At 35.9% G+C, this 26,976-nt stretch overlaps 2 protein-coding genes across 2 annotated transcripts; both read right to left on the bottom strand.

Moving 5' to 3' along the window:
* Positions 1-3,672: 3,672 nt before the first annotated feature.
* On the bottom strand, positions 3,673-10,859 carry LOC149486831 (uncharacterized). The gene is made up of 4 exons (XM_089698502.1): positions 10,701-10,859; positions 6,718-6,874; positions 6,153-6,272; positions 3,673-5,333 (listed from the first exon to the last, which is right to left on the bottom strand). The coding sequence occupies exons 1-4, from the start codon at positions 10,743-10,745 to the stop codon at positions 4,399-4,401; spliced, it is 1,257 nt and encodes a 418-aa protein (XP_089554628.1). The 5' UTR covers positions 10,746-10,859; the 3' UTR covers positions 3,673-4,398.
* Positions 10,860-14,006: 3,147 nt separating this feature from the next.
* LOC149486830 (putative RNA-binding protein 46) lies at positions 14,007-26,908 on the bottom strand. Its single transcript, XM_089697901.1, has 6 exons — positions 26,489-26,908; positions 25,070-25,188; positions 19,753-19,844; positions 19,089-19,384; positions 14,663-14,958; positions 14,007-14,175 (listed from the first exon to the last, which is right to left on the bottom strand). Exons 1-6 carry the CDS (start codon positions 26,663-26,665, stop codon positions 14,007-14,009), a joined length of 1,149 nt encoding a protein of 382 aa, XP_089554027.1. The 5' UTR covers positions 26,666-26,908.
* Between the last annotated feature and the right edge of the window lie 68 nt (positions 26,909-26,976).

The raw sequence follows: 26,976 nt of genomic DNA, 5'->3' as shown, positions 1-26,976 counted from the left end.
CTTTAAAATAAGTTACTCCTCAGAACGTAAAGTTTGGGTGTAACGGGTTCGATTCCCGTTGGGGAAATATAAAAAGTCGGAAAATAAATTCGATCAGTGAAACAGATATGATCCAAAACTTACAAGCTGACACGAGACGTGGCTTTCAAACCAAACTTTTACTAAACTTCACAGACATAAAATCCACGGTAGATCGGGATTTAAAATTAGGTACCTAATACTTTGTGTGGGATTGATGTCTTTACGTTTTTAAATACGTGTATTGAATTCAATAATGTCGATATATCGATTTGAAAAAGGGCAGAAATGTTAAAACCCTATCACACCTATATTTACGCTTACTTGAAAAAATACTTTTTTTTTCGGCGCGTTAGATTTATAATTTTGGTATTTTGGGAAAGTAAAAAAGCACTTCTTATATCCTTGTATCACTATCCTCACACATTTAATACTCGTCATTATCCAAAAACATGTGTTCTCGTAATATTGTTGTCTCTTTATCAAAAGCCTCAGTTGCCTTCGTATGTTATTAAAAATAACAAGTAAACTCAACATCTAGTTCGCATACAGAGATTGCCTGAAATTTAAATTTATTCACACTAAATAAGGTCGTCACAAATAGAAACGTTTACATACAACCCTATAAAAGGAAGCGCTGTAGTGCGATGCGCGAAGGCTGGCCAATTCTCACGCAGTTGTAAAAAATGTCCTTTGTTTTCATCAAGGCAATCTCACAACTGGCCTGTGTATCTGTCTTTGCTGAATGGAAGATTTTGTTGGAGATAGGGAAAATATCCGATGAAGGTATTTAAGGTGGACAATGGACAAATATCAGCATTTACTATACAAGTTCTATAAAGTATGTTGACGTTATAAAATACCTCCGATTCACATTATGGTACAAGTTACTCATATTATCTTCCAGGGTTCGAAAAATATAATTTGAGCATATTCTAAGACCTACCAGATACGCAAACAAAACCTAACTCAAAACTCAAACTCAAACATTTATTTATTCAATTAGACTTCTTCTAGAAGCACTTTTGAAAGTACATATTTTTAACATTTACCACCGATTCGGAAAGCAGTATCTACGGAGAGGAATCGGCAAGAAACTCCATAGTTGCTCTTTTTAATCATATCAGATTTACAATTTTACAAATTACATAATATGTAAGTAATATCATAATATATTATCATAATATGCCAAAGAACTGCCCTGTGGTTTTTACGCGACAACCCTCCATGGGTTTTTATCGTCCATATGTATAGGACGGACCATATGTATGTCCTAGGTAGGTACATACATAAAAATCGGTCTAGAGGTTTCGGAAGACTTTGTTATTATCACTGCGATTACGATTAGATTTAAACAGCTACAAATAAGTATGTGGTGTACCTATCATTTATTCATGTATCTACTATACTCCCAAATGCTGATACCTAGTACTTCCGGGATTTTTCTCGTTTCATTTAATTATATTTTTCCTAATTAAATTACACGGTGGTGACGGTCACAGCTCCCGCAATCGTTGTTAATAGGTACGTTACATTCAGGTACCTTTGTATGTCTAGATCTGACCCAACTCACCCAAGTACTGTGAAATCGTTCAAAATTATGTAGTTACGTAGGTATGTTATTTATGCAGTAAATATTGCACACATTATGATCATAAAATATTTTGATCACTGACACTATAGTGAACTAGCTGCTCGGCGCAGTTTCACCCCCGTGGCTCCACTCCTGTTGGTCGTAGCGTGATGATAATATATACCTATAACCTTCCTCGATAAATGGGCTATCTAACACCGAAAGAATTTTTCAAATCGGACCAGTAGTTTCCGAGATGAGCGCGTTCAAACAAACAAACTCTTCAGCTTTATAATATTAGTATAGTATAGATTAAACATAAACCTTGATAGTTACTGATATAACAATTAGTTTAAATGCATACAAAATGACGGTAACAACATGGTAACAACACGAATGTATACGACAATTTTATTTGCGGTCAATAAACAAATAGTTGTTATTAAGTATTTTGAAGAATAATTAAGTCGTCCAAGAACAAGGCCCCGGCGTGAGAATCAGTCGCAGTCACACACGTCAAATGTGTCGTATCATTTTATTATTTGCATTTTATTATGAACAAGGACTGTGATTCATGGGCTTAACTACAAATTACTGTGTATTTCATTTTAGTTATTATACATATGACGTCATTTTGATGTGATTTTATGAGACATATAATAGGACACGAAGGTATAGACATTGAATATAATTTTTATTGGAATGCAAATGGTACAAATAACTGGTTTACTACAAATTATAAGTAGTAGGTATTATAATATATATAAAATGATGTAAGTTTACAGCAGCTGTGGCACCAATGTTGAATTTTACTAAATAAGCGTTCTGTAAATACAAAAAATAAGCTTGTAAATTTATTGTAAAGTCGTAGGTACCTACTAAAGTCATCATTACTGAAACAATTAAACTTATGTTTTTTCTTCAGGTACTTATGGTAGACCACAGTACAGTAGTGGTTAGTATGTAGGTTAACATTGGTTCTAGGTTCGATTCCCGGTGAAGAACTCAAGCAGTACAGTACAGTAAGGGCCTGGACAGGTCAATGGAGGTGTGTTCTCTAAGGAAACAGCGATATAGTCCTCATAGATTATAATAATATTATAAAGCTGAAGAGTTTGTTTGTTTGTTTGAATGCGCTAATCTCGGGAACTAAGTACTGGTCCGATTTGAAAAATTATTTCGGTGTTAGATAGCCCATTTATCGAGGAAGGCTATATATCATCACGCTACGGCCAACAGGAGTGGAGCCACGGGGGTGAAACCGCGCGGAGCAGCTAGTATTATATATTACCGGAATCTGTAAACCTCTTGGATAATCAAAACATTCACACCGTAAAATAATTCAATGAAACATCTACAACCATTACTTATTCGTGACGTAGTTGTGTTCTTGAACCAACAAAGAGTTGGTTTTAAAGTTTAAATGAGTTTAAGCCATTGATTCGCTGACGGACCATTTGGTTAGCGAGGAATGTTTTAGCGTTGCTCTAATTATTGCGAAATATTCTCTGAAGTTAAACGTGGGTGGTTTATTTACATATTAAAATAAACACAGTTGAATTTATTGAAAAAGTATCGCATATTATGTTCTGTATAGCTACTGATGTAAATTGTTCCACACCCACTTTTTTCGGTCGTATGCATGTAAATAAATGGTTATATTTTTTTTACTTCTTACAGCAAAATTACTGGATATACTTAAATTAATTCTCTCAAAAAGGATAGAAAAAATAAGTAATATGTAGAATGTAGAGCAAGTTTTTTATATTATTATTAAAAGGACTATATTATGTTGCTCAGGGTAAAATTATTCGTTATTTTAAATCGGTTTCGTAATTTTACAAATAACAATTTACCACTTTATTATTAAATGAGTACATGCTAAGCTAAAAGTTAAATCTCTCACGCTATTTAACTTCTATTCATGTGTTTTCTTGACGTCGTAATGGCGACCATGCAGCGATGTCCTCAAACGTTGTCGTTACATAATTATGGCTAAATTAACTCTAATCGCTTATTTAATCTATAGAGCATTGAACTTCTGTGATTTCCCATTCTTCAACAAAATAAAACAGAATATATACATAATTAAAAATCTCGTTTATTATTACACACACACAAAAACTTCCTTATTTCAATTGTAATCTTAATTTACGTAGAAATAATTTTTCGTGTGAAACTCACATCGACATCACAATCAAAAACATCCTTAAGTTTATTAATTGTAAAAATACTGAACATTTATAAGTAATGAACACAATACATTGTAAATAGGTATATATATTAATGTTCCTATAACATAATTTTAAGCACCACTTAAAATCACAACTAACTATTTTTCCTAGATAACATTATATGAGTTTTTCCAAGAATATTTTATTATAAGGAAATCGAGACAACTGCATTTCTGAATATCGAAGTCTAGTCTTAGATATATGAAAATAATAAATTATGATACTTAGTAAAGCTGTAGGTATTTTAATAGCGCCATAAAGTAAAATAAAAAAAAGAAACTACTTAATGTATTCTCCTCCAGGATCAGGGATTACTCAGTCAGATGAAAAGAATTAATATAATATTGGTTTTATTTAATATTTATTTACATTCAGTTAAAAATATACTGTATTTCTAAACTTATTTCCTATTCACGTGTTACTCTAATAATGACGGCATACACATATACATATCACATTTATAAAAACACTTCTAACCTACAATGTCATAACCGCACGTACATAATATATTGTGTACTATATGTCATCCACGATAATTATCACTCGAGGTAATCAATCATATAAAATAAATCACTATGTCGGACTGTGTCGCGGTGTTCTTAATTCTCGTTTGTCCGGCCATTTTTTCGCTGCATATTGTACATAGCCAGGGTCAGTGGGAGTTCCTGAAGCTCTTCCATCCCCTTCATTCCCTTCCTTTTCCTCTATCGGTTCCATCGGAAACATGGCCGGAGTATCTCCTCTCCTTGACCTTCCAGAACTCTTTAAATAATCCTCTAATTGCTGTAATGTTGGTGTTGCCGCTGTTTTCGCTCTTGTAGGAGATTTTGACTGTATTTTCTTCTCATAAGTCGGTGAGACATCGTCGTAAAGACTCCGCATTCGACCCGTTTTCACTTTAGCGAACACTGGTGTTTGCAATTCCGGTAGATATTGTTCTTTTACAGGTAACCCTTTGCCTTTACCGTCGAGACTATCTGCGTATTCGAGATAATCTCTGAAGTATTTCTCATTGAATTTGGCAAGTTCTTGTTCATAGTGCATTCTATCTGGGATGGCCAGAGGGTCAGAGAGACGGACATAATTCCCTCCTTCTATATTCCTTAGTGACCCGAATTTAGACTTTTCCAAGTCTTTTTCAATGCCCAGCGCCTCGAGTTGGGACATCGTACTTTTCGGAGAATCGAATAGCGTTGATTTGTCTTCCGTCTTTTTAATTTCTGTTTTATCGAGCGGTAAGTCTTTCGGTCTTTCTGGAACGTGGCCGTTTGTCTTCTCGCCTGGTAGATGGCCGTTGGTGTTCGATTGTGTTAAGATGGATACTTTTTTATCGCTTTTCGGTGACGTCACTGTGTCAGTTTGTGAAGGTCTAGTGGCTGTATAGACCCTGGGGCCCATCAGGTCGAGAAGGAATAGTGCAGCCACGGCAAGCGACAATGCGCCGAGTACACACGCGTTTACTGTCAGAGATTCTGGGACTGCGTCTAGAGAGGCTAACTCTAGACCACCTGGGGAAGAAAATAAAATATTAATTCGTTTCTAGTCTTACCTTACTAATATTATGAACGTGAAAGTTTTAGAGAATGGATGTATGTATATTTGTTACTCTTTCATGGGAAAACCACGAAACGGATATTGATAATCCTTGGCAGTCATGTAGCTTATGTACCAGAATAGCAAATAAGCTATAGAAATAGACTTGCTTTTGCCCTCGGATTCATCCGAGGACCCAATTAGTTATTTCTGACAGAAATTGCAGTAAATTTTTATTTCGTTATTTCGTTAATCTAGTTATACGGATAAGGGATTGGCGCTCTGAATAATTACAAGATACCAATTACCATTTTATATCATGAGTCAACTTATTTGCGATGACCTGAGCTTGACGTGAATGTAAACACGTAGTTTACATAATATTACGAGACGACTGACGGTGGTATTTACTAAACGGACGTTTTATTTACTTAAACTTACAACATGACATAATAATGAATTGAAATAATTTTAATAAATAGATATAAAGAGAAGTCTTCATAGCCACTTTGTGTTGCAACAAAACTGAATATGAAAATTTAAATATGGTGCTCAATTTGTATGAGTTTGTATACGATTTTGTCCATTATATAAAAAAATATTACCTATTAATAGACAACAGTTATGTAATAGAAGATAGTGTTCAATCGTCAGTATTTTCCAGAAAACAATTCAAATAAATAGGACCTTTCTACTTAATAAATATTAGGTACCTACTAATCTACTACATATATAGGAATAATTAAAAAGGGTCAAGGCGGACTAGTACAACATAAATATAATATATGACTTACCCAAAACAATAAACAGCAGTAATCCAACGCCAAGTAGTATGCCCTCTAATATTCGTCTTCCTTTCGGTATCTCTTGGAAAGCTCGTGCGAAGATCAGACTGAAGGTGATGATCACGTAACCTGAGGAAATAAATGGTATTTATATAGACAAGTTTATTGTTACTGCATTTAATAGTAATAAATATTGGATAAGAACATCCTAGTATATACATTTTAAGTGAAACAGTAGGTACGTGATGGCAAAATTAAAAACGTTAGGAATACTTAGATATGTGGAAACTCCAAATAGGAAAATTGAAATACATAGCCAAAATGCTAAAAGAATATTCATAAGTCATAACAATAATAGGTAGGCAAGTGCCTACATAATATGATAAGTGGATTGCTTATCTGTTTCCCTTCCACCTAGCCAAAAACAATTGCGAATTCACAATGTTAATGGCCACAACCATAATAAACCTGTGACGACGATAACTTTTCGTTCTTTCATTTTAAGATGGTTATGACAGCAAACTTTTTTAAGATATCCCTTCCCAAATGTCGTTCCTTCATACCCATACATTACCTCCATACGTAGCATCAGCGAATGAGCTCCCAGCGGAGTCCCAAGTGATCGAGTTAAGCAGAGACCACTCCCTCGAGAGCTTTTGCAGCAGCAACGCAAGCCGCGCCTCATCATCGCTCGACACACGCTTCGCCACCAAGCAGGCTACGCAAAAGAGCTGTTGACAATATGGGGTGTAAAGTCGGCCAATATTCAGTCCATATACCTAAGCTTCTAAATAAATGAAATATCAATTTTATGACAACTAATAAATCAGGATTTTTAAGTAACATTCTTTAGGATGAAATAGATTTATTGTATTAAGTAAATTTTATAAAGAAAACATATATAATCTGTCTCGAGTCTTTTCATACAAGGGAATTGGTGATATTCAATAATTAATTTAACTACTTACTAGACGATTTTTTGTTTTCGTTTCTGAAATATCTGTACCTAGGTAAGAAAACAACAACAAAACTATTAAGAACCAGCGTGGTTAAGATCGTTAACTTATTATTTCCAGTTATCAAATTATAGCCAATTAGGATAATACGACACATTAATAAGAGATAAGCTCAAGAAATAAAGAAAAATAGATAGCTAATTGCATATTATATGCCGAAGGAAATGCCACGTCGTTTTGTTAAAAGACAATAGAGTTGCATACAATGGTCGAATCGTCACTTGATTGCTATTAACGTTGGCTAGCCCCGAGTGACCGTTGGTAAACTTTAGGGAACCAGTCATAACAATAGACCTTCAATATATACTATTATAAATGCGAAAATAGCTATCTGTTTGCAATGTTAGCGCATATAGCGCCAATTTGAAGAAAACGTAGGTAAGTGCGTAGCCTATGATTGACCCTGGGTAGTGCCCTGGGTCTTAAATATTATGTGGGTATTTTCATTACTAATATATATAATCAACAGTCAGAACAGATTTTCACATAATATTGGTATGGAGTTACTGCAGCCTCTGTTCCATCAAATGCCTTCATTAGTTTCAAATTGAACCCAAAACTTTATTGGTCACGTAAATTTTGTAACTTTGGAATGGACTTTTTTCTGTTACCAACGATTCAAAATATCGCTTCTAGTTCTACCAAAAAAACTTCAAAAAATTCGATACTCATTTTTTAATTTAAAAACTATTCAAAATAAGTTCTATTGACGCATCACTTTCACGTAACTTCTCCAGCCCACGCGTTACGACAGAGCGACATTGGACAAACATGTAAAACTGCGTTACATAACACATACTTTGCTAACAGACGTGGTATAAGGTGTTTAGGCTCGTTTTATAGTTTAACACGTACCTAGTGCAATATTAAAGTATTTATGTTCATGATAACTGATAGTAAAAAGGAACGTAGAAATATTTACACTTGTGCCATTTTCCTAACCTACAAGCTTTCCTACAGGATTTTTCTTGAGATTAATTGCGAAATTTTAATAAATTACTGTCTTTAAAATGCGCAGCACAAATAACACAACATTATAAAGTATTTAAAACAACTAAACAAGCATAAGTCGAAAACAATTGTATATACTTGTAGGTTTTAACTTTTACTCTTGTTTTCAAGAAGGTAACTATTTGAGCAGGATACCTCTAAGTGCTTTCTTTTTCTTCTTATCTAGTAAACTGTATACTTATCGTAAATTGTTTAATAATGAGGTATCATTACGTGCGTCTTGGTCTATCGTTGGTTGTTCCTTGAGCTTATATCAAAGAATACTAAATACTTATATATTGTAACTTCAAATAAAATACGACACCCTAGGCTATAACTGCCATAAATTCAAAATAATTTAAATTTCGAGGGTATATTTTCATCAGTCGGTTTTGTTCTAATACCGAGTAGGATATAGGGCAAGTAGTTAGTGCAATAAATCAAAACTTGACTTACACAATAGCGTAACCTAATATATAGTTCAAATTAATTGAAACATTTAGTTATGGATGCGTTAATTTGTGTCACAGTTCAAAGGTAATTTGACCAATCAACAGCTTATGAAATGTCGGCAACTAGACCTGTGTTAGACTATTTATTCTTTCATTCACATTGGTAGGAATAGGATGAAGGTTAGGTAGTTCTTATTTCCATCTCCGAATCAAAATACGATAAAAATATTAGCAATAAAAATATTAGCAGTTTCTCGGGTTTTCTCGCTGACCACAACGATTATAACATTAGATACCTAAATATTGAAAAAAGGACCTTTGATTTTTACAACTTTAACTTAACTACTTAAAAATAATTTGTGACGAATATTATATTTTTATTTTAATATAGATTCGAACTGTTTTTTCAGCACATATTAAGACGATGTAGGTACAATAATTAAAATAAATAAAATAATGTAGTAGTTATGCAATTTGTTTCAATTACTTTTGATATTGTTTAGCGTCATTACCAAATTGCTGATATATAATTGTAGGTACCCTGAGAACAATTCGACCGATAACGCTTTTGAGTTATTTAATAATTTGAAAACAAATCTAGTTAATATTAATAGGTACATAGTTATTCTTATAAAATTACACTAATATTTTTTAATATACATTTAAGATTTCTAATTAAAATATAATACGTATTTTCCACATTTTTTGCGGTTAGTTTCCACGGGCTAGACTAATTATGACCGCTTTTTATCAGGCTTTAAATTCACAGAAGTTTTTCTTGTTATCGCACAATCGAGGTACCTACTAAGAACTTCCCATTTTAATTCACGAGTCATTTCCGACCCAAATGATCTATACTTAGGTTTAAAAAAATACAGATTGGCGAAAAATCTTGGGATGATTCACCCGCACGCAATATTTAAAATGCTGTAATATTTTTAAAGATTGTTCGAATAAAAACACTTGATTATCCAGATCAAAACAAATAAGCATATTAATAATTAATAGGGTAAAATTGATTTACAGTTTTAGTTAGATAAAGATTTTAAGAATCTTGTTAATCACTCTTGAAAATACCTGAAACCGTAGAACAAATAGCACTTCCTGTCGAAAAAACTAAACTCGGATATAAAATTTTTGCGGGAAGGATATCGAATAGCCCGCAAAAATAACCTTTCTAACTTTAAAGTGTAATAAATGCAATAATTTATTGAAACTTGGAGTATATTAATTTAGCTCTTTCAGCGAAAGCTAAAATGTGCAAAAACATTTCAGGAAATATTTGAAAACAAATGTACATTAATTTTTACACGTTATGTCTTTTAAAACTAACGTATATAGACTACTTCTAGTGCAACAAAGTGCGTCGTCGTAAAACTATTTACTATAGTAGGTAGCAGGTTGTTCTAAGTAGGTGAATAATTATGAATAGATAAGAGACGTGACTAGTACGTTAAGCTTAGGTTTTACTTGATCTTTTAAGAACTGCCGTATCATAAGATTTATTTTATAATAAATTAATCTTATACTAAATAAATCTTTATAAGTATTATTTAGGAGGTAAACCAACTTTTTAGACTTCATAAAAATCATCTAAAATTTATTTGAATAAAATCTACATCCGTTTACTTTCCCGCCATACATATAAAATTAATATTATTAATAATAGGTATTTTATCGTGTGGTTAGAACCTATTACTTATTGTGGTAACTGGTAATATTCAAATAATATAAAATTAATTATCATCCATTGTTGCGGTACTCTAGGAAAATAAAAAGACGAAGGTGTAGGTATGTGGTAAGCGCACAAAATAGCTGATAAAAATTATTATTTATAATCTATGACTATAGGAATATATTTTACGATATATATTTACGGTAAATAATATTGTTACAATAAACTATTAAATAATAATATTGCTTGTAATCTAAGAATATTACACCTAAATATTCACATTTTATTTCAAAATAGACGCGCATTCCACAGCTCACTTAAAAGTTAAATCAAATTAAGAATACCCAAAAAAATTGCAACAGCGCCCAATCAAAATAAACAAACACGTTTCGAATTACGCAACCCACTATCAATGGATACTTACAAACTCGATAATCTTGAGCGCGACCCACTTATCGAAGACCGCCATAGCCACACACTACACAGACCATAGACCACTTCACACACGGCTACACCGTGCAAGCGCGCGCGCCACACAGCGCATTTCCCGCGCTATGACATTGAATGTGTGTCCTCTAATGCGCTATGGCTATGGCCAATTATCAATAGTATCGGTAAATCATCAAGCTGGTTCGCATTTCCACTTGTTTTTAGAACCTTGATGTACACTTTCGTGTGTATAAAGTATAAACCCTTTTAACACATGCTCGCTCTTGGACAGTACATTCTGTTTTGATTTTAATTAATTCTGCTTAATCACCATTAACGACATTGTTCATTTGTTTCGGTTGAACTCAAGTAATTACTTAACTGGTTTATGTTTAAATTTGTAAGAGAATTTTGATTGTTATTAAATTTGAATCTATCTTTAAAAAAGCGAAAAGCTGTATGTACTGTCATTTGATGGGGATGTATCCGCCTATTAAAAGTAAAGCAATGGATTGCAACATAGGTTCCCGTGCAGAGACTAGTTGTTAATATTTTAGGTACCAAGCAGTCAAAGGGAACATAATTTTAATTTACAAACAGCAAAAATGTCATAAAAAGCTTTGGCCTGGCTAAAGATTACAATTTACAAGTGTCAATAGCAGCCATGGCGCTCGCGCATCACATCTAGCTTTAAAGCACCTGTTATAACTGAGGCAGAAAAGCGCAAAATAAAACACCATTCACAAATCATTATACTTAAATTTATTAATCAATGAATCAATACTGGCGTGCAAACCAAATAAGCAATAACCGACAGCAAGACAAAGTGTATCGCTGCAAAACCAGATTTATCTAACTTCATAATGCTGCATCTAAACGCTGAGAAAAGTTTCCAAATTGATTGCAGTTAAACCCTGATTTTAATACTTATAGTAAACTATAATATCATGAATATTCCCGTTGAAAAAAACATCAAAAAATGTGCAGATTGTTGCAAAAATTCTAGACATTCGTCCGCTGTTCTTAATTCATATTCTAAAACATGTCTTAAAATATATATTGATGCATTACAAAAGCTTGCAATTTAATTCAATAAATTAATTGAGATTCCTATGATTTTATTCAAATTATTAATTTAATGCATACCTAAATAGCTTAAAATACGCGGGGTGTGAGAGATGTAGTGCAAAAAATCCAATAAATTGGATAATTAAAAAATATGGACAAGCTTCTAAATTTTATTAAAATTATCGCATTTAATTAAATTATATTAATAAATCAATAAGTGCAAAAAACGATATTTAATAAAGCAATAAGTGCAAAAAACGAGATTTAACCATACGTCACAGAAATCGTTTTAAATATTATTTTAAAATATATTACGCAAAGCCTTGTTATTTTCCTTATAAGTACAAGAACCTAAACATGCCCAGCGCAAACAATGCTACGCGATATAAATATTAATTACCAATCTAATCCTAGGTTATAAGACGAAGTTAGTGCATCAAATTAGTGCAGTAATATAAGTAAAACAATAAAATTTTAAATTTGTGCATCATAATATTCAATGCAATTTAATTACATGCCATGCGATAAAATGTACGAATACTCTATAGATAAACAAATACAAATATCAATAGTCCCTATTATTCGTAATTTACGATCGAAAATATAAAAACTGTTTACAATAGAATTTAATAGAGAGAAAAATTTTACGTAAAAATCGTGCAAGAAATTTATTTATCTGAAAATGATAATTTCCGACTACATTGTTAGTAAGCAGTGATTTAAGTGACTATAGAGAAAAGTGAAAACTCGTCGCTCAAATTCTCCACTGATAAAAATATTTACTGAATTTTTTTTTAATGACATGACAAAGTTTTAAGACGTGACAAGCAAAATTCATGTTAGTGATTTTATAACAAAGCGTCAGGCGCTTAACAGGTTCACTCTATAGAAACACAACACCATACAAAAAGATTTACTGTCCAATATTTTCTATACGAGAAAATTATGACCTTTATTAAGATTCCATATAATCAAACTATTAAATTTTTAGAGCAAACCTACAGTAGCAACGCTGGTATATTATTTTTATGCACAAATTAGTATAGCCATCTCTCACACCGCCAAAACCTATTCTAATTTAATCCATACACGATTGAAGCCATGAATTAATGTTCCCAACATGCATAGCCCAAAGTACACAACTACAAGTTTGACAACATAATATTTTAATTATAATAAACTATTTCATGCCTATTAGTTGTAATTTATGTATAAATTTAAGGATTTAATAATGGTTATATGGATATTTTTATCCAAGACAAAAAAAAGAAGCAAAAATGAAAAATTTACCCAATATTATAATTGTATGTGAGTCAAACTCGCAGTATCATGTGCAAAAGTCCCATAAAATCCAATAAATAATAGCCCATAATAATAAACGTTTATCATTGATTCATGCCTCCAACGATATAGCCAGTGCATGGATACTTACATCTAGCACAAACAAACAGATAAAAATGCATAATTCATGCGATAAAGAAAAAAGTGTTAGGGTAACTGTGTAATACAATATTATTCATTATATTATTTATTCTCCAATGATTGATAAAAGCTTCACAAAAACATCAAAATTGAATTACTAAAACGAAAAATTTCATATTTGATTTATATGACGTGTTAAATTGATAAAATATTAAGATTATTAGATAAAATCGCGATATATTGAAATGCGTAAAAATTGTGGTATCAAAACTTTTTTTTTTTTTCAAAAATAATATTCCTGAATTTTATTCAATTAAAAATAACTCCAAATTTATATTTTACCATCAATTGATTTTTGGATTGTAAATTTGTCACCAACGTGATATTTACCATTTAACGTGAAAAATGCATTTCATTTTAAATGTTTACATCTTGCTATCAATCTTGAGTGAAAATATAAAACACATTAAATTGTTAAATGTAAAAGCATTAAGAAAAAAGAATCATTACATTTGTATGCGACAGATTTAAAATTCGATAAGTTCACTATATTATTTCTCTTACCGTTTCAAAGGTCTTCCACTAAAAGCTTGTTATTAAGCATAAAGAACAATGAATAAATCGCACTTTAAATCCAGTTTAACATGAAACCGCAAACAGAAAACACATACATATATAGGAAGAAAAAGCACATAAGACGTTAAAACATTAGTTAGTTACAATTATTAGACCCAAAAGCTTCTTATTAATTAGTTACAATTATTACACAAAGCTCCTTAGCGTTACACAGTTACCCTGTAGGGGCGAAGGCTCACTCCTGCTTGTCCATAAACTCGTGCAGCGGGTGGGGCGCCGTCCACGGGTTGTAGGGCGGCGCGTCGGGCGCTTCGCCCTCGCTGGCGGAGCCCCACGGGCCCCACGTGCCCCAGGTGGAACTGGCGCTGGATAATGGGCTTGTGCTCATGCTTGAACGGCCCCAGCTATGCACAAATAATTAAATTGTAATATGCTTTCATTGTTTAAAACATTGTTAGTGCGGATATGCTTCATATAAACAAATTTCTGACCTGTTGAAAATCGGCACTACATATTACTAGTGCGAGTATTCACGCATATGACATATTCATTCAGTTATTTAAATCTATACTAATATTATAAAGCTGAAGAGTTTATTTGTTTGTTTGAACGCGCTAATCTCGGGAACTACTGAAAAATTTTTTCGGTGTTAGATAGCTCATTTATCGAGGAAGGCTAGGCTATATATCATCACGCTACGACCAACATGAGTGGAGCCACGGGGGTAAAATCTCGCGGAGCAGCTTGTTATAAAAACATAATGCATGTTTCATTTACATATCAACATAAATAAAAATATTAAACGCTAAGCATTTCTTGTCCATAAGCAATAACAGCACACAACACAAATTCTCTGTGCAAACCAGTAAAATATCAAATTATCAAACTTACTCATTAGCCGCAGCGTTCTGCAGCTGCCCCTGCTGCAAGAGCGACAGCGATTGCGCTTGCGACTGCATTTGCTGCGGCATTTGCGCGGTCTGCAGCTGCGCCTGTGCCGCCTGCACATGTGACGTCACTTGCGCATGTGCCAGCTGCGCCTGCGCGTGCGCACGGTGCGCCTCGTGTATCATGCGCAAGCGGCGCGCCTGCGACCAGCGCTCGAGCGAGTAGGACGCGGCGGTGCCGGCCGGCTCCTCGGGCAGGCGGTAGATCTCCACGCCGCGCTCCGGCGTCCAGCGGCCCACCTGCGTTCGGTGTGCTAAGTGTGAGTTATTGCTCGCACTCGATCGCGATAAAGTTAACTCGGATTTAGAATAGAATAGAATAGAATAGAAACACATTTATTCCCAAAAAATGATACAGTACATAAGATACAGAAAATACTTATAACTTAAAAAACAAGGTATAACTGCGTAAAACAATATGTGTAGACGTAATAATATTATACACTGGTCATCAAAAAAATCGACCCACCTACACTATGTTTGCTATTTATCGATTATTTCACAAATAAGTCGTCTTATATTGTTGTATTTTGTTGTAAGGGTCTGATAACATGCTAATCATTATGTTTGTCGTAAATTTTACTGCACTAAATGATTCTTAACAAATTTTTATACAGAAATACTGTACAGTGTTGATTTGACGGTTTACGGCGGGACAAATTATGCCCGTGTTCCCAGTTCAAAAATGACTTTTTTCGGGATCTCTTATTCATAACGTTAAGTTTAATAATTGATGCTGTAGTTTTGATAAATTTTGTCTCAAAATAATGGATACTACTGTAGCTGAGGGGGCCCAAACTGTGGCTCTACTAAAACAGGGGTTATGTCAACTTGCTGTGGCTAAAAACTAAAATCTGAGCTGTTTTGCAGTTCGATGAGTTTATCAAAGGTTTCTAGAGACTGGGCAGTATCGATGAAAATATTGATCTGCAAGAAATAGGGCGGCACCTCAAAGGGACGACTCCTAGATAATGAAATCAACTCTACAAAATCGACATCTGTCTGGTGTAGATCTCTAGTGACGCCTGCGTGAAGATAAGGAGGTGGGTATAAATGACAGAACTGTTAGAAGAAGACTTAAGGAGTAGAACCTAAGACCACACAAGCCAGAAACATGGCCACAATCAGCCACAGCTCATCGACAAACCAGACTTCAATTGACTCGAAATCACGTAAACTGGACTATAGGCCAATGGGAGTCAGTACTTTTGAGTGACAAGATGCAAATGACTTTATATGGTGCTGATAGACGTCTTTATGTCATGCGATGACCAGATGAACGATTTGTTCAGTGCTAGGTAGGAGAAACGGTCGATTAAGATGGAGGCTCTGTAAAGTTCTAGAGTGGCATTTCTTTGACAAGACGCACGGAGCTTGACGATAAAAAGATGCTCATTAAATGCTGTTCAATACATTACCGAGGTTTTGGACTATCATATGGTGTAATTTGAATGGCTGTATCTGCAAAAACTTTGAGTCTATGCATGATAATGCTCGGAAACACGTAGAGCGAATCGTGATCCAGTATTTAGAAGAGGTCCGCATTAGAGTTACACTCTGGTTAGCAAAAAGTCTCGATTTGAAACCTACAGAGCACATGTGGGACAATTAAAAAATAAAGCTTAGAGCTCGTAATTCAGCCCCTACAACAATAGGAGACCTGAAAACCGCCATGAGGGAAGAATTATAACGAATTCCTCAAGAGACCATCAAAATCTTGATTATTTCTTTAAAATGGTGAACGCAGGCTATCATTCCAGAAAGAAGAGAAAGTACTGAGTATAAATTCGAAGGAAACGTGATCATAAGTTTCATGATTACAAAATAAACTGCATTTGAAATTAAATAAAGAAAAAGCTGAAAATTGAGGATTTTGAACTTTATTCGAAATTGACATTTTTTTTATTATGTTAATGATTTTATGTGTTTATATTCGTGTAAACATGCATGTTTAATTAATCGGTTCAGTTTCCAAACAATTTTTTTCTTTAGTTTGTGAGAAAACCGCAATTTTCCGTAAAAATGCAGGTGGGTCGATTTTTTTGATGACCAGTGTATTATATCTGTATCACCTTAGGGAAAAGGATTACTGACTCAGCATGAATGTTACAGCTGAGGCTGTAACGCTGTTATTCTGTCAGCACCATATTATGTAGAGAGGAGTGACTTAGGCCTCCCCCACATTGGGCGTAGGCCGAGCGTACGCGTTTCCTGAGCGTGCTGCCGGCGTCGGCGCGGCGCGGACGTCGCGTCAGCGCGCCGTCTGTGGGGCGCGGGCGTCGCGCCATCGAACGCTATGCAAGCGCTGCGCAAGCGCCGCGCCGACGCGACGTCGCGTCTAAAGCACTCGGCCGCCCGCGCCGTGCCCCTCGCACTCATGGAATGTGTGCGGGGGGCACGAGCGGCCGAACGCCCATGGAACGTGACGTAAACGCGGCGTCTGCGCGGCGTTCACGCAGCGCCCGCGCGGCGCTGGACAACGCGTAGCCCGCGCCCCACAGACGGCGCGCTGACGCGACGTCCGCGCCGCGCCGACGCCGGCAGCACGCTCAGGAAACGCGTACGCTCGGCCTACGCCCAATGTGGGGGAGGCCTAATAAAAGTAGGTATAATTTTAAAGAACGGACTAAATTATGCTATGTATTACATTATAAAGTAAGAAGATTTTGATGTATGAAGTATGTAACATAGCTTGCCAGTCAGAACGTAAAATCGGCTGAGTGAGTTAAGAGGAAACGAATCAGTAATAAAAAATAAAAATAGTGTGTAATAATGAATTTAAGTGTAATTTATGAATTCACTAGCGACCCGCCCCGGCTTCGCACGGGTGCAATGCTGATACAAAATACACTACAGAAAAACTGTGAACGTTGTATATAAAATTAAAAACATAGCGGCCCGCTCGACTCGCCCGATAGCCGGGCGGCCGCGCGGCCGGTACCGCCGCAAACGCTACGTCCCGCAATTTTTAAATCTGTAATATCTTCGAAAATATTCACTTAAATCAAACGATGTAAAGGGCCATATAGATCTATATTAAATGAACAATGTATTCAAGGTATTTAATTGGTTAAGGATTAATGCTGTATTAGTTAAAATCGCATTGAAAATTAGCCATTATTTGTCGTAAAAAGTAAATGACAAAAAAAAGTTATTGTGGGTTATCCATAAGAGATAGACATATACCATCGCGGACTTTTCTTTAGACCTTTTCAATGTGTATAATACTTAGTACATTATTTTGATAAAACTCGTAGGGTTCAGCCTGCGTTTGCAATGTAAGCGGAGAAAATGTAATTTTTTACGACATCACATTAGAAACCTCAAAAATAACAGTACTTCTCCACTATTTAATGGATGTTATTATACATATAAACCTTCCTCTTGAATCACTCTATCTATTAAAAAAAACCGCATCAAAATCCGTTGCGTAGTTTCAAAGATTTAAGCGTACAAAGGGACATAGGGACATAGGGACATAGGGACAGGGAAAGCGACTTTGTTTTATACTATGTAGTGATATTGCCAACGCCAAGTAGATGCGCTGTTCGATTTCCCATACTAATAATTCTCGGCTGTGACGCAGACGGCAGACGCAATAGTAACGTTTCGTACTCGATCAAACTCACACTAGGGGTACTGATAGGTACAATTAACAGTGTTATAGGCATTTTTGTCATGTAAAAGTTACGTTATATTTTGATTGACCGGTTGGCTCGGTTGGTAGGGGCCCTGCCTTCCAAGCCAGAGGTCGTGGGTTCGATTCCCACCCGGTGCAAATGTTTGTGTGATGAACATAGATGTTTGCTCTGTGTCTGGGTGTTAATTAATCTTATATATAAAAATGAATCGCAAAATGTGTTGGTAAGCGCATAACTCGAGAACGGCTGAACCGATTACGATAATTCTTTTTTTATTATATTCCTTGAAGTACGAGGATGGTTCTTATGTAGAGAAAACGTAAACATGTACCACGGGCGAAGCCGGGGCGGACCGCTAGTTATCTATATAAGTATTTATTTAAAACTAGTGGTCCGCCCCGGCTTCGCCCGTGGTACATATTTCGCAATAAAAGGTAGCCTATGTCCTTTCTCGGGTATCAAAATATCTCCATACAAAATTTCATGCAAATTGGTTCAGTAGTTTAGGCGTGATTGAGTAACAGACAGACAGACAGAGTTACTTTCGCATTTATAATATTAGTATGGATTATATATGTATGTTTATCAGCCATCTTGTTTCCATAACACAAGTGAAAGCTTAGTATGGGATCCGATCGTGCCGTGTGTGACCTTATTCCTGAAATATTAAAAAAAATGTGTTGGTTGTGCGTTTATATCGAGTGTGAGTGAGACAGAGAGCGGGCGCACCTCGCGGTACTGCCGCAGCAGGTGCGCGCTCTGCGGCAGCGACCAGTCCACAGCGGGCCGCGCGCCGGCGCCCCAGGCCGCCGCGGCCGCCGCCACGAGCGCCTTGCGCGCCATGGCGGCCCCGCGGTGCGAGCGGTACTCCACGATGGCCGCGCAGCCGCCGCCCGAGCGCCGCACGCGCACCTCCACCGCCTCCTCCGTCAGCGCGTACACGAGCCGCACGATCTCCGCCGACGGCGTGCCCGCCGGGATGCGCGATATGAATATGCGGCAGTTGTTTATTGATGGGCACACGCCTGCGCACGAACATATATTAGCTAAGCATCGCGAAGCTTTAGGAAGCTTTGTGAGGTGTTTTAGGTGGAGGAAGGTGCTTTAGGTGGAGGGTGCTTGATACTGGGTGACAATGTAGCCTACTACATTGTCACCCAGCATCAACAGTTAACAACATCTCTAAGTATATATTAGTTATTTAACTTTGTTGCTTAATAAATGTTTTCCAAACAATCTTTAAACAATATGAATATAATATGAAACCCATTTAATTTTGTAGAATTTAAGTTATTAACAAAATGGTTATTAATAAAAATCTTACATTTAACATTTTCAGTTTAAGTTAAACCTATTTCTTTAAAAAAAAGACGACAATTAAAAGGAAACTTACCCAATTGCCACGAAGGGCGAATCATGTAGTTGTTGAACATACGTATAGCATTGCTTGCCTCCACTTCAGTTGTGTACATAGCGAAAGCATACCTTTAAAGATAAACAATAATGTTAAACGTTTCAAGTGTTGTTTATGTGTAATCCTACTCCTATTTAGTACAGCCGCCGTCCGTTAAAACGTTGCGGACGTTTTATCGTTTATTTAAAAGGATGAAAAGTAATGTTTTCGTATTGATTGAGACGAAATACAAAAAATGTAAACATAGCGCTATTGCGTGCTTTCTAGAAAAAATTAAAAACATGAATATTCGCGACAGAAACATATTTTTTAATGGCACATATTTAGATGAAGATATTTTTTTTTAATAATGACATTTATATGTACATACTACATAGGTAAATGTTTTTGCGTAAATCACGCAACATGCAAAAAACTAGGACGTATTTTTATCGTTCATTTCGTTTTACTCGGTAACTGACTCTAATCGAAATATGGAAAATGAATTTAATGTTATAGTATCTGTAGTCTGTACATCTTAGGTTCCAAACAAAACAATATTAGATATAACACGATCTGCTTTATATCGCACAACAGCTATTAATACATTTCGCTGACGGCCTTTCCGCCTATTGTAGGAATAAACAATGCCAATATCACGTATTTATTTATTTTACGTGACGACTGCCTGAATGTTGTAGAGTAAATTATGTACCATTTATTTATTTGTTGATTTTCATTCATTCAATAACCCGTTTATAAATAACAACATCGAAAGTACGTTCGTCGATCGAAATATTTTTGTGTAGCCTATTTATCGAGGCACGATACGACACATAGATGAAAAATGTGAATTAAATTTCAGAAGATTTGGAAATTTAAGACATTTCTATTTCCATTATACTAAAAAAACACGACAACGATTTATACATTGAAAAATATGTACCTATGTCGCGGTATGTAACATTTTGTCCTAATAAAACTTGTTTCCTTCTCATGACTATAAGAGCTATTACGCACTGTCGACCAGTCGCTGGCGACTCAGTCGCCGGCGACTGTGACTTTTTATTTATTTATTTATTTATTTAGCCTTTTAAACTGGGTGAGGATAGTTTTTTTTTGACTGTATAATTTTCTTAGTGATTTTTATGTATGAATTATTTTCTATAGAATATCTCTCAGCTCAGTGTGCCTTCTGGCAAAGGCCTCCTCCAGTAGTTTCCATTGTTTCCGGTCTTTGGCTACTCTCCTCCAATTGGGTCCCGCGGTAAGTTTAAGCTCATCTTCCCAGCGCATATGTTGACGTCCTCGACTTCTCTTGCCATCTCTTGGATACCAGTTAGTCACAATTTGGCTCCATTTTTCTTGTCTAGATCTCAACATATGGCCGGTCCATCTCCATTTTTGGAGGTCTATTCTTTCCAGGATATCAGTCAGTTTTGTTTTCTCTCTTAATTGCAGGTTACTGATTCGATCTTGCCTTTTTGATCTTGTGATGCTCCGTTCCATGCTTCTCTGGCACTTTGCTAATTTTTCTCGATGGTATTTGGTAAGGGACCATGTTTCGCAGCCGTAGGTTATGCAAGGAAGGATACAGGTGTTGAATACTTTTCTTTTTATTGCCATGCTGTGATCTTTTGATTTTACAATTTCCTTCAGAGACCAAAATCTCTTCCATCCATTAGCAATCCTTTTATTTAGTTCCTTAGTTGTTTGGTCTCTTGGGGAGATTATCTGACCCAAGTAGCAATATTCGTCGACATATTCTATTTGTTGATCTTCGATTACAATGGGATCCATTACCGAGTTGGTCATCAGTTTTGTTTTTGTTATGTTCATTTTTAAACCCACTTTCGAGCTCTCTTTATTTAGAGATTTGATCATCTTCCCGAGTGTCTTTGGATTTTCTTCCAGAAGAACAAGATCATCCGCAAATCTTAAGTGGTTTAGTTTTCTTCCAGCTACGTTGAGGCCTAGGTGCTCCCAGTCCAGATTACGAAAGACGTTCTCCAGAACTGCTGAGAACAACTTCGGCGACATTGGGTCACCCTGTCTAACTCCTCTCTTGATTCTGAATTCTTTACCCAAGGCTTCCAATTGGATTTTTGCTTTGCTTTTTGAATATATATTCTTAATAATGTTGATATATGAAGCAGGTATACCTTGCCTTCGTAAGCTTTCCCATATTGCTTTGTGACTAATACAATCAAATGCTTTAGCATAGTCTATAAAGGCTATGTATAATGTTTTGTTGAACTCATTATACTTTTCAATAATCTGTTTTAGTGTGTGGATGTGGTCTATTGTAGAAAAGTTACGTCTGAATCCAGCTTGCTCTATTGGTTGGCTTTCGTCTAATTTTGCGCTTATCCTGTCCAAAATGACCTTTGCGAAAATTTTGTACACATTCGACATTAAGCTTATAGGTCGGTAGTTACTGATGTCATCCTTTGCGCCTTTCTTATGTAGTAGGATTATATGTGAAGTTTCCCATTGTGTTGGTACATATCCAGATATCGAAATTTGGTTGAACATCTTGGTAAGTATTGGTACTAGTTCTTCAATAGTGCCTCTTAACATCTCGTTCCTTATTTTGTCTGGTCCCGGAGCTTTCTCCATTTTTAAACTTTTTATTGCCTTTTCCACTTCACTCTTCAAAATATCGGGTTCCCTATCTGGCATGCTTTCTGCTGTTATACTTTGAGATGGTGGTAAATTAGGATGGTTGTGTGCGTCTTTGTTAGAGTAAAGTTCTTTATAGAACGTCGTGGCTAGTTCCTGTATACATTTCCTGTTTGTGATAGTATCTTCTTTTTTCCTTAGTTTGGGCACCCACTCTTTTCCTGATTCTCTCAGTTCTTTTAGAGCTTTTCTTACACCACCTGTTCTCATTACTTGTCTCTCTAACACTTCTAATCTCTTATTTTTACGGTCTTTCCTAATATTTTTGTTGATTTGTTTGCTTATTTCAGTAATTATTTTTATGTTCTCTTTGTTTTTTCCTTGGGCCAGTAAGGATTTTCTGCGGTTGATTAGTTGGATGGTTTCATCGCTAAGCGGGTACTTGTTTTTGGTTTTGTTGGTATTAATAGTTGTAGCAAGTTTTTTTTCCAATTTTCCATAATTTACTGTGATGTCGGTTTCATTTTCAAATGTTAGTTCTTTAAAACTATCTTTTATAGACATGCCAATTCTTTTGTAATTTTCCGTGGTGGTTAGGATTGAGTTATAAGTGGTAATGTTCTTCCTTCCTTTTTTTGGTGGTAATGCCAGAATTGTACTTCTGACCATCCGATGATCTGTGTTAAAATTTAGTTTTGATATCACGCTTGTATTTGAAAACGCCTTAGGGGAATTGCTCATCATATAATCTATTTCGTTCTTATATCTGCCATCTGGTGAGATCCATGTCCATTTATTTTTTGGATGTTTTCTGAATATACTGCTGAGGAGAGTTAGGTTGTGTTCTAACAAGAATTCCACAAGCTTTTGGCCATTAGAGCTTCTTTTGCCATATCCGTATCTGCCCAAAACATACTCCTCCTCATTTTGTTTTTCCCCAACTTGGGCATTAAAATCTCCCATCAGTATGATATGGTTGTTTGTATAATTCCTGATAACTTTTGCCAGGTCGGCATAGAAGGACTCTGTTTCTGATTCTGCAGCTTGCTCAGTTGGTGCATATGCTTGAATGATAGTCCAAGTCTTTGTATAGTTTGGTAATTTAATGTTAAGCACTGCTATCCTTTCAGAGATACCATAGATGTTTTGTATTTGTTTTTTCAGAGTCGTCTTTATGAGGAATCCAACTCCTCTTTTGCCTCCCTTTTCGCCTTTGTTAAACAATATGTAATCTTGGTATTCACATATCGTTTCGCCTTCTCTTCTCATTTCACTGATTCCTAGTATGTCCCACTTTATCTCTTGGATGGCAATATTCAGTTCTGCAAGTGTATCTTGTGTTCTTAGAGTTCTTGTGTTTAATGTTGCAATATTGATTCTATTTATTTTTCTATTATAATTATAATAATCTGGAGGGTTATGGTCTACACTTCCCTCGGCGACCAACCGTGGTGGGAAGGATTTTTTTAAGTATTTTTTAAAATTATTAAATGGTTGTTTTTCCTGTTTTTGTTTTGAATTTCCGGTTCTAGTTGTTGGTTTTTGTTTAAGTTTATTATGTGAGCTTGTTAGTTTTTTGAACTTTCTGAGTTTGAGGTTGATGTAGTTCTGTCTCTACCCATGTACTGTAATATGTTTGGTTTCAATATGTCTTTTTGCCCCGTACTCTTTGCTTTATTTGCTTTGTTCTCGAGCTCGTTATGCGTGTTCGGTTTTTTCAACGTTGGTAAGTTGGGGGATACAGTTTTGTCTCTCTTCCTTTTTTCACGCTGATTGTCTTTTTGCTTTTTAATTACAAGCTGGTCTCCTCTCATAAAAGCTATGTTTCCCTTTTTCCATTCTTCCTCAACTTTGGACTGTAGTTTTTTCCGAGCCTCAAGGACATCTTTGGGAAAGTCCTCTTTGACATAGATGCCTGGTGGTAGTTTTGATTTTGATTTTAATATTAGATGTTTCTTCCACATAGTAGAGAATGTAACTACCACAGGGCGATTTTTGCTGGTTTTCGCTCCAATTCTGTATATGTTCTTTATTTCGTGGCTGTCTAGATGTACTTCTGCTTCTTCGATGATATCTTTAATGTAGTCAACAAGTTCTGCTTCTCTTTTTCCATTTTCATCGACGCCAAAAAATATCAGGTTGCTTTTCCGCTTGTCATTTTCCAAGTTAGTTATTCTGTGTTCCAGTTTCGTTATTTTAGATTTTAAATGAACGTTTTCTTCCATTAAAGTTTTCATCTTTTCGTCAATTACTTCCATGACATTTTTCGTAACTGCTGTTGTAAGCGTAAGAGTTTGTTGTTTGAGTTTTTCATCTAGCTTCGCGTCCAATTTTGAAAAACATTGTTTCCAAAAACTGTGACTTACTATAGTTTAAATAGGGGCTTGCGCACTTGGTCGTCAGTCGTCCCGGCGACTCGGCGACTCGCCGCGTTGTGGCGACGCACAGGCGACTGGCGGTTGCCGGCGACCAATAGAAGCACGGCTTCAAATGGGAGCGTTCACACTGCAAGCAACTGTCGTAGCGACTCTTGTAGGGACCGGATTCTGCACGAATGTACTTAGAATACTGTCGCTCGGCTTGGTTTCCTGCCTCTAGTTTCTCTGTTTTGGTCGCCGAGAGACTGAGTCGCCGGCGACTGGTCGACAGTGCGTAATAGCTCTAAAACTCATTAGGACAAACACAATCATCTTACCCTCTATTCCATCCCGAAAAGTTGATCATGAGACGAAATTCGAACAGCTCCCCGGCCTGGCGGAACAGCGGCACCAGGGTGTCCTCGAAGCAATCGTGGGGGATGCGCCCAATAAACACCTGTAGAGATAAAAAAAAAATTGGTGTCTGTAAGTCAGTTTACTGACGAATGACGATAGTTGAGAACGTGACAACGTCCGATTGTGCTTCTTTGTCGCTCGTTCCGCGCTCTCGCTTGCACTTCAAGCCTCATGGAACGCCTCAGAGCGAGGTAACGCCGCATGAGTCATGTTTTTTCGTGCGTGCAGCCGGCGTTATCGAATTATAAGACGTTGTCACGTAAAAAACTGATGTAGGTATAATTTGTGAACTTAGAATCTGAATTTAGCTGAGAAATTAGCAAATCTTTAAGTATGGAAAAATTCGATCACGAGACGGGATGCGAACCGGCCCTCGGCCACCCGTTCCCGGCCGAGTAATAGCATTTCTTCTACTCTTTCGATTTTATGTTCCTGTTGCAACGACGCGTCGTGTAGTGAAAAGAGCCATGAGTCGCTTTCCTTCTCGCCAACCTATTTTGAACACTAAAAACTAGGTAGGTAGATACTTATCTAAAATAATGGAAAGCTTTTTGATTGACAATTTTAAAATGTTTCAAGTTATAGATAGAGGCCTGTCCGTCGTGTATACTGTATACAGCAAAACAATGTTCAAGACGCGCGCGTGATGAGTTCTGTAAATAAATTGCTCTAACAGAGATATAGAACCAAACATTTATGAATGAAGAAGAGATGAGGGATTTGAACTTTCAGCTGATCAGCCCTATACAGCAGATTCGCTCGCGACGATCGCGTGCCACAAGTCCCAAAACAAGTTATTTTGCTTTATAACCCTTCCAGTCTATAGCCAAATTTCATACTTAACTATTTTTGTAACTCAAAATACTGAGGTACGTCTGAAGGTATTATAAGGACCGGACGGCACCTATTTTTGCAGCTATAAAATTGGCGCCAAACGAACCAAAATCCGACGAAACACGACTACAATAATCCGAGGTAAGAAACCTCCGTAAACCATCCGTAAACTGGGTGTACGAAAACACGTAACTGACTCGAAAGTCGAAATAGAAGGTGTAATGGGAATCTACGAGTACAAATAGAGACTTACCTAAAAGGTTTGAACCTAGAGGTGAAACTAAGTAGGTATAAACATAGGTATAGAATTTTTTGTTTTCAATGTTCAAACAAACAAGAGTGCCCTTGGTTCTATGTAAAGGTGAACGTATTATGAAGAAACTACATAGTGCTCTTCTCAAAAATATATATCCCCCATCTCTTTTACTATGCTTGCAAATTCCCTTTGAAATCTGTACAAATCCTTGTACAAATCTGATCAGCGGGTTAATTCAAGTGGATCTTACCTCACAATTTCTAGATGGTTCTGGTCCGTTCCATGCATGGGGTGCTTTTCTATAAATCCTTTGTCCATTGATTTGAGTCAACGTATAAGATGTATTGTTCTCGGTTAAAGTTAATAATCTAGACGATAATTCATACTGATTTACTTCACTAGAAGGATAATTCTTAACAGACGGCATTATAATGCAAAAAAATATTTTTATTTAATTTATTCTTAAAATAAATATTTTACTATACGTACGCGCTCTCCAAAAGAGCTAAAAAGAAAAATGCAATCAGCACAAAAAATGGCGCTATCGCTGCTTGTACATAAACAAAATGGTGGAAATAGAACCATATTGACCTTGACAGAAAAAAATCAAAACAAATACTCATTTAAAGAAAATAGTGCATTGAAACTAATTAAACAATATCGATATGAAATAATCAGTTTAATATTTTACTTAACAAATAAATTCTCTTCTCACGTATTGTAAAAATATATTGAATA

This window comes from Colias philodice, chromosome 8 (assembly GCF_061535455.1).
Source record: "Colias philodice isolate Cphi_HAF_F1 chromosome 8, ilColPhil1 Martin Lab GWU primary, whole genome shotgun sequence".
Taxonomy (NCBI): Eukaryota; Metazoa; Arthropoda; class Insecta; order Lepidoptera; family Pieridae; genus Colias; species Colias philodice.
This window is presented reverse-complemented; position numbering and strand designations above follow the sequence as displayed.

Bases quoted from the DNA above. Each gene is read 5' to 3' on its own strand.
- LOC149486831 (XM_089698502.1), bottom strand. From the start codon at position 10,745: ATGGCGGTCTTCGATAAGTGGGTCGCGCTCAAGATTATCGAGTTT. The intron at 6,273-6,717 runs GTAATGTATGGG...TTATTTCCTCAG, and splicing joins CGCTGATGCTACGTATGGAG to GTTACGTGATCATCACCTTC. The intron at 5,334-6,152 runs GTAAGTCATATA...TTTCTTCCCCAG, and splicing joins ACTGCTGTTTATTGTTTTGG to GTGGTCTAGAGTTAGCCTCT.
- LOC149486830 (XM_089697901.1), bottom strand. From the start codon at position 26,665: ATGCCGTCTGTTAAGAATTATCCTTCTAGTGAAGTAAATCAGTATGAA. The intron at 19,845-25,069 runs GTAAGATGATTG...TTATCTTTAAAG, and splicing joins TTTTCGGGATGGAATAGAGG to GTATGCTTTCGCTATGTACA. The intron at 14,959-19,088 runs GTGCGCCCGCTC...CACCGAACGCAG, and splicing joins TGCTGCGGCAGTACCGCGAG to GTGGGCCGCTGGACGCCGGA.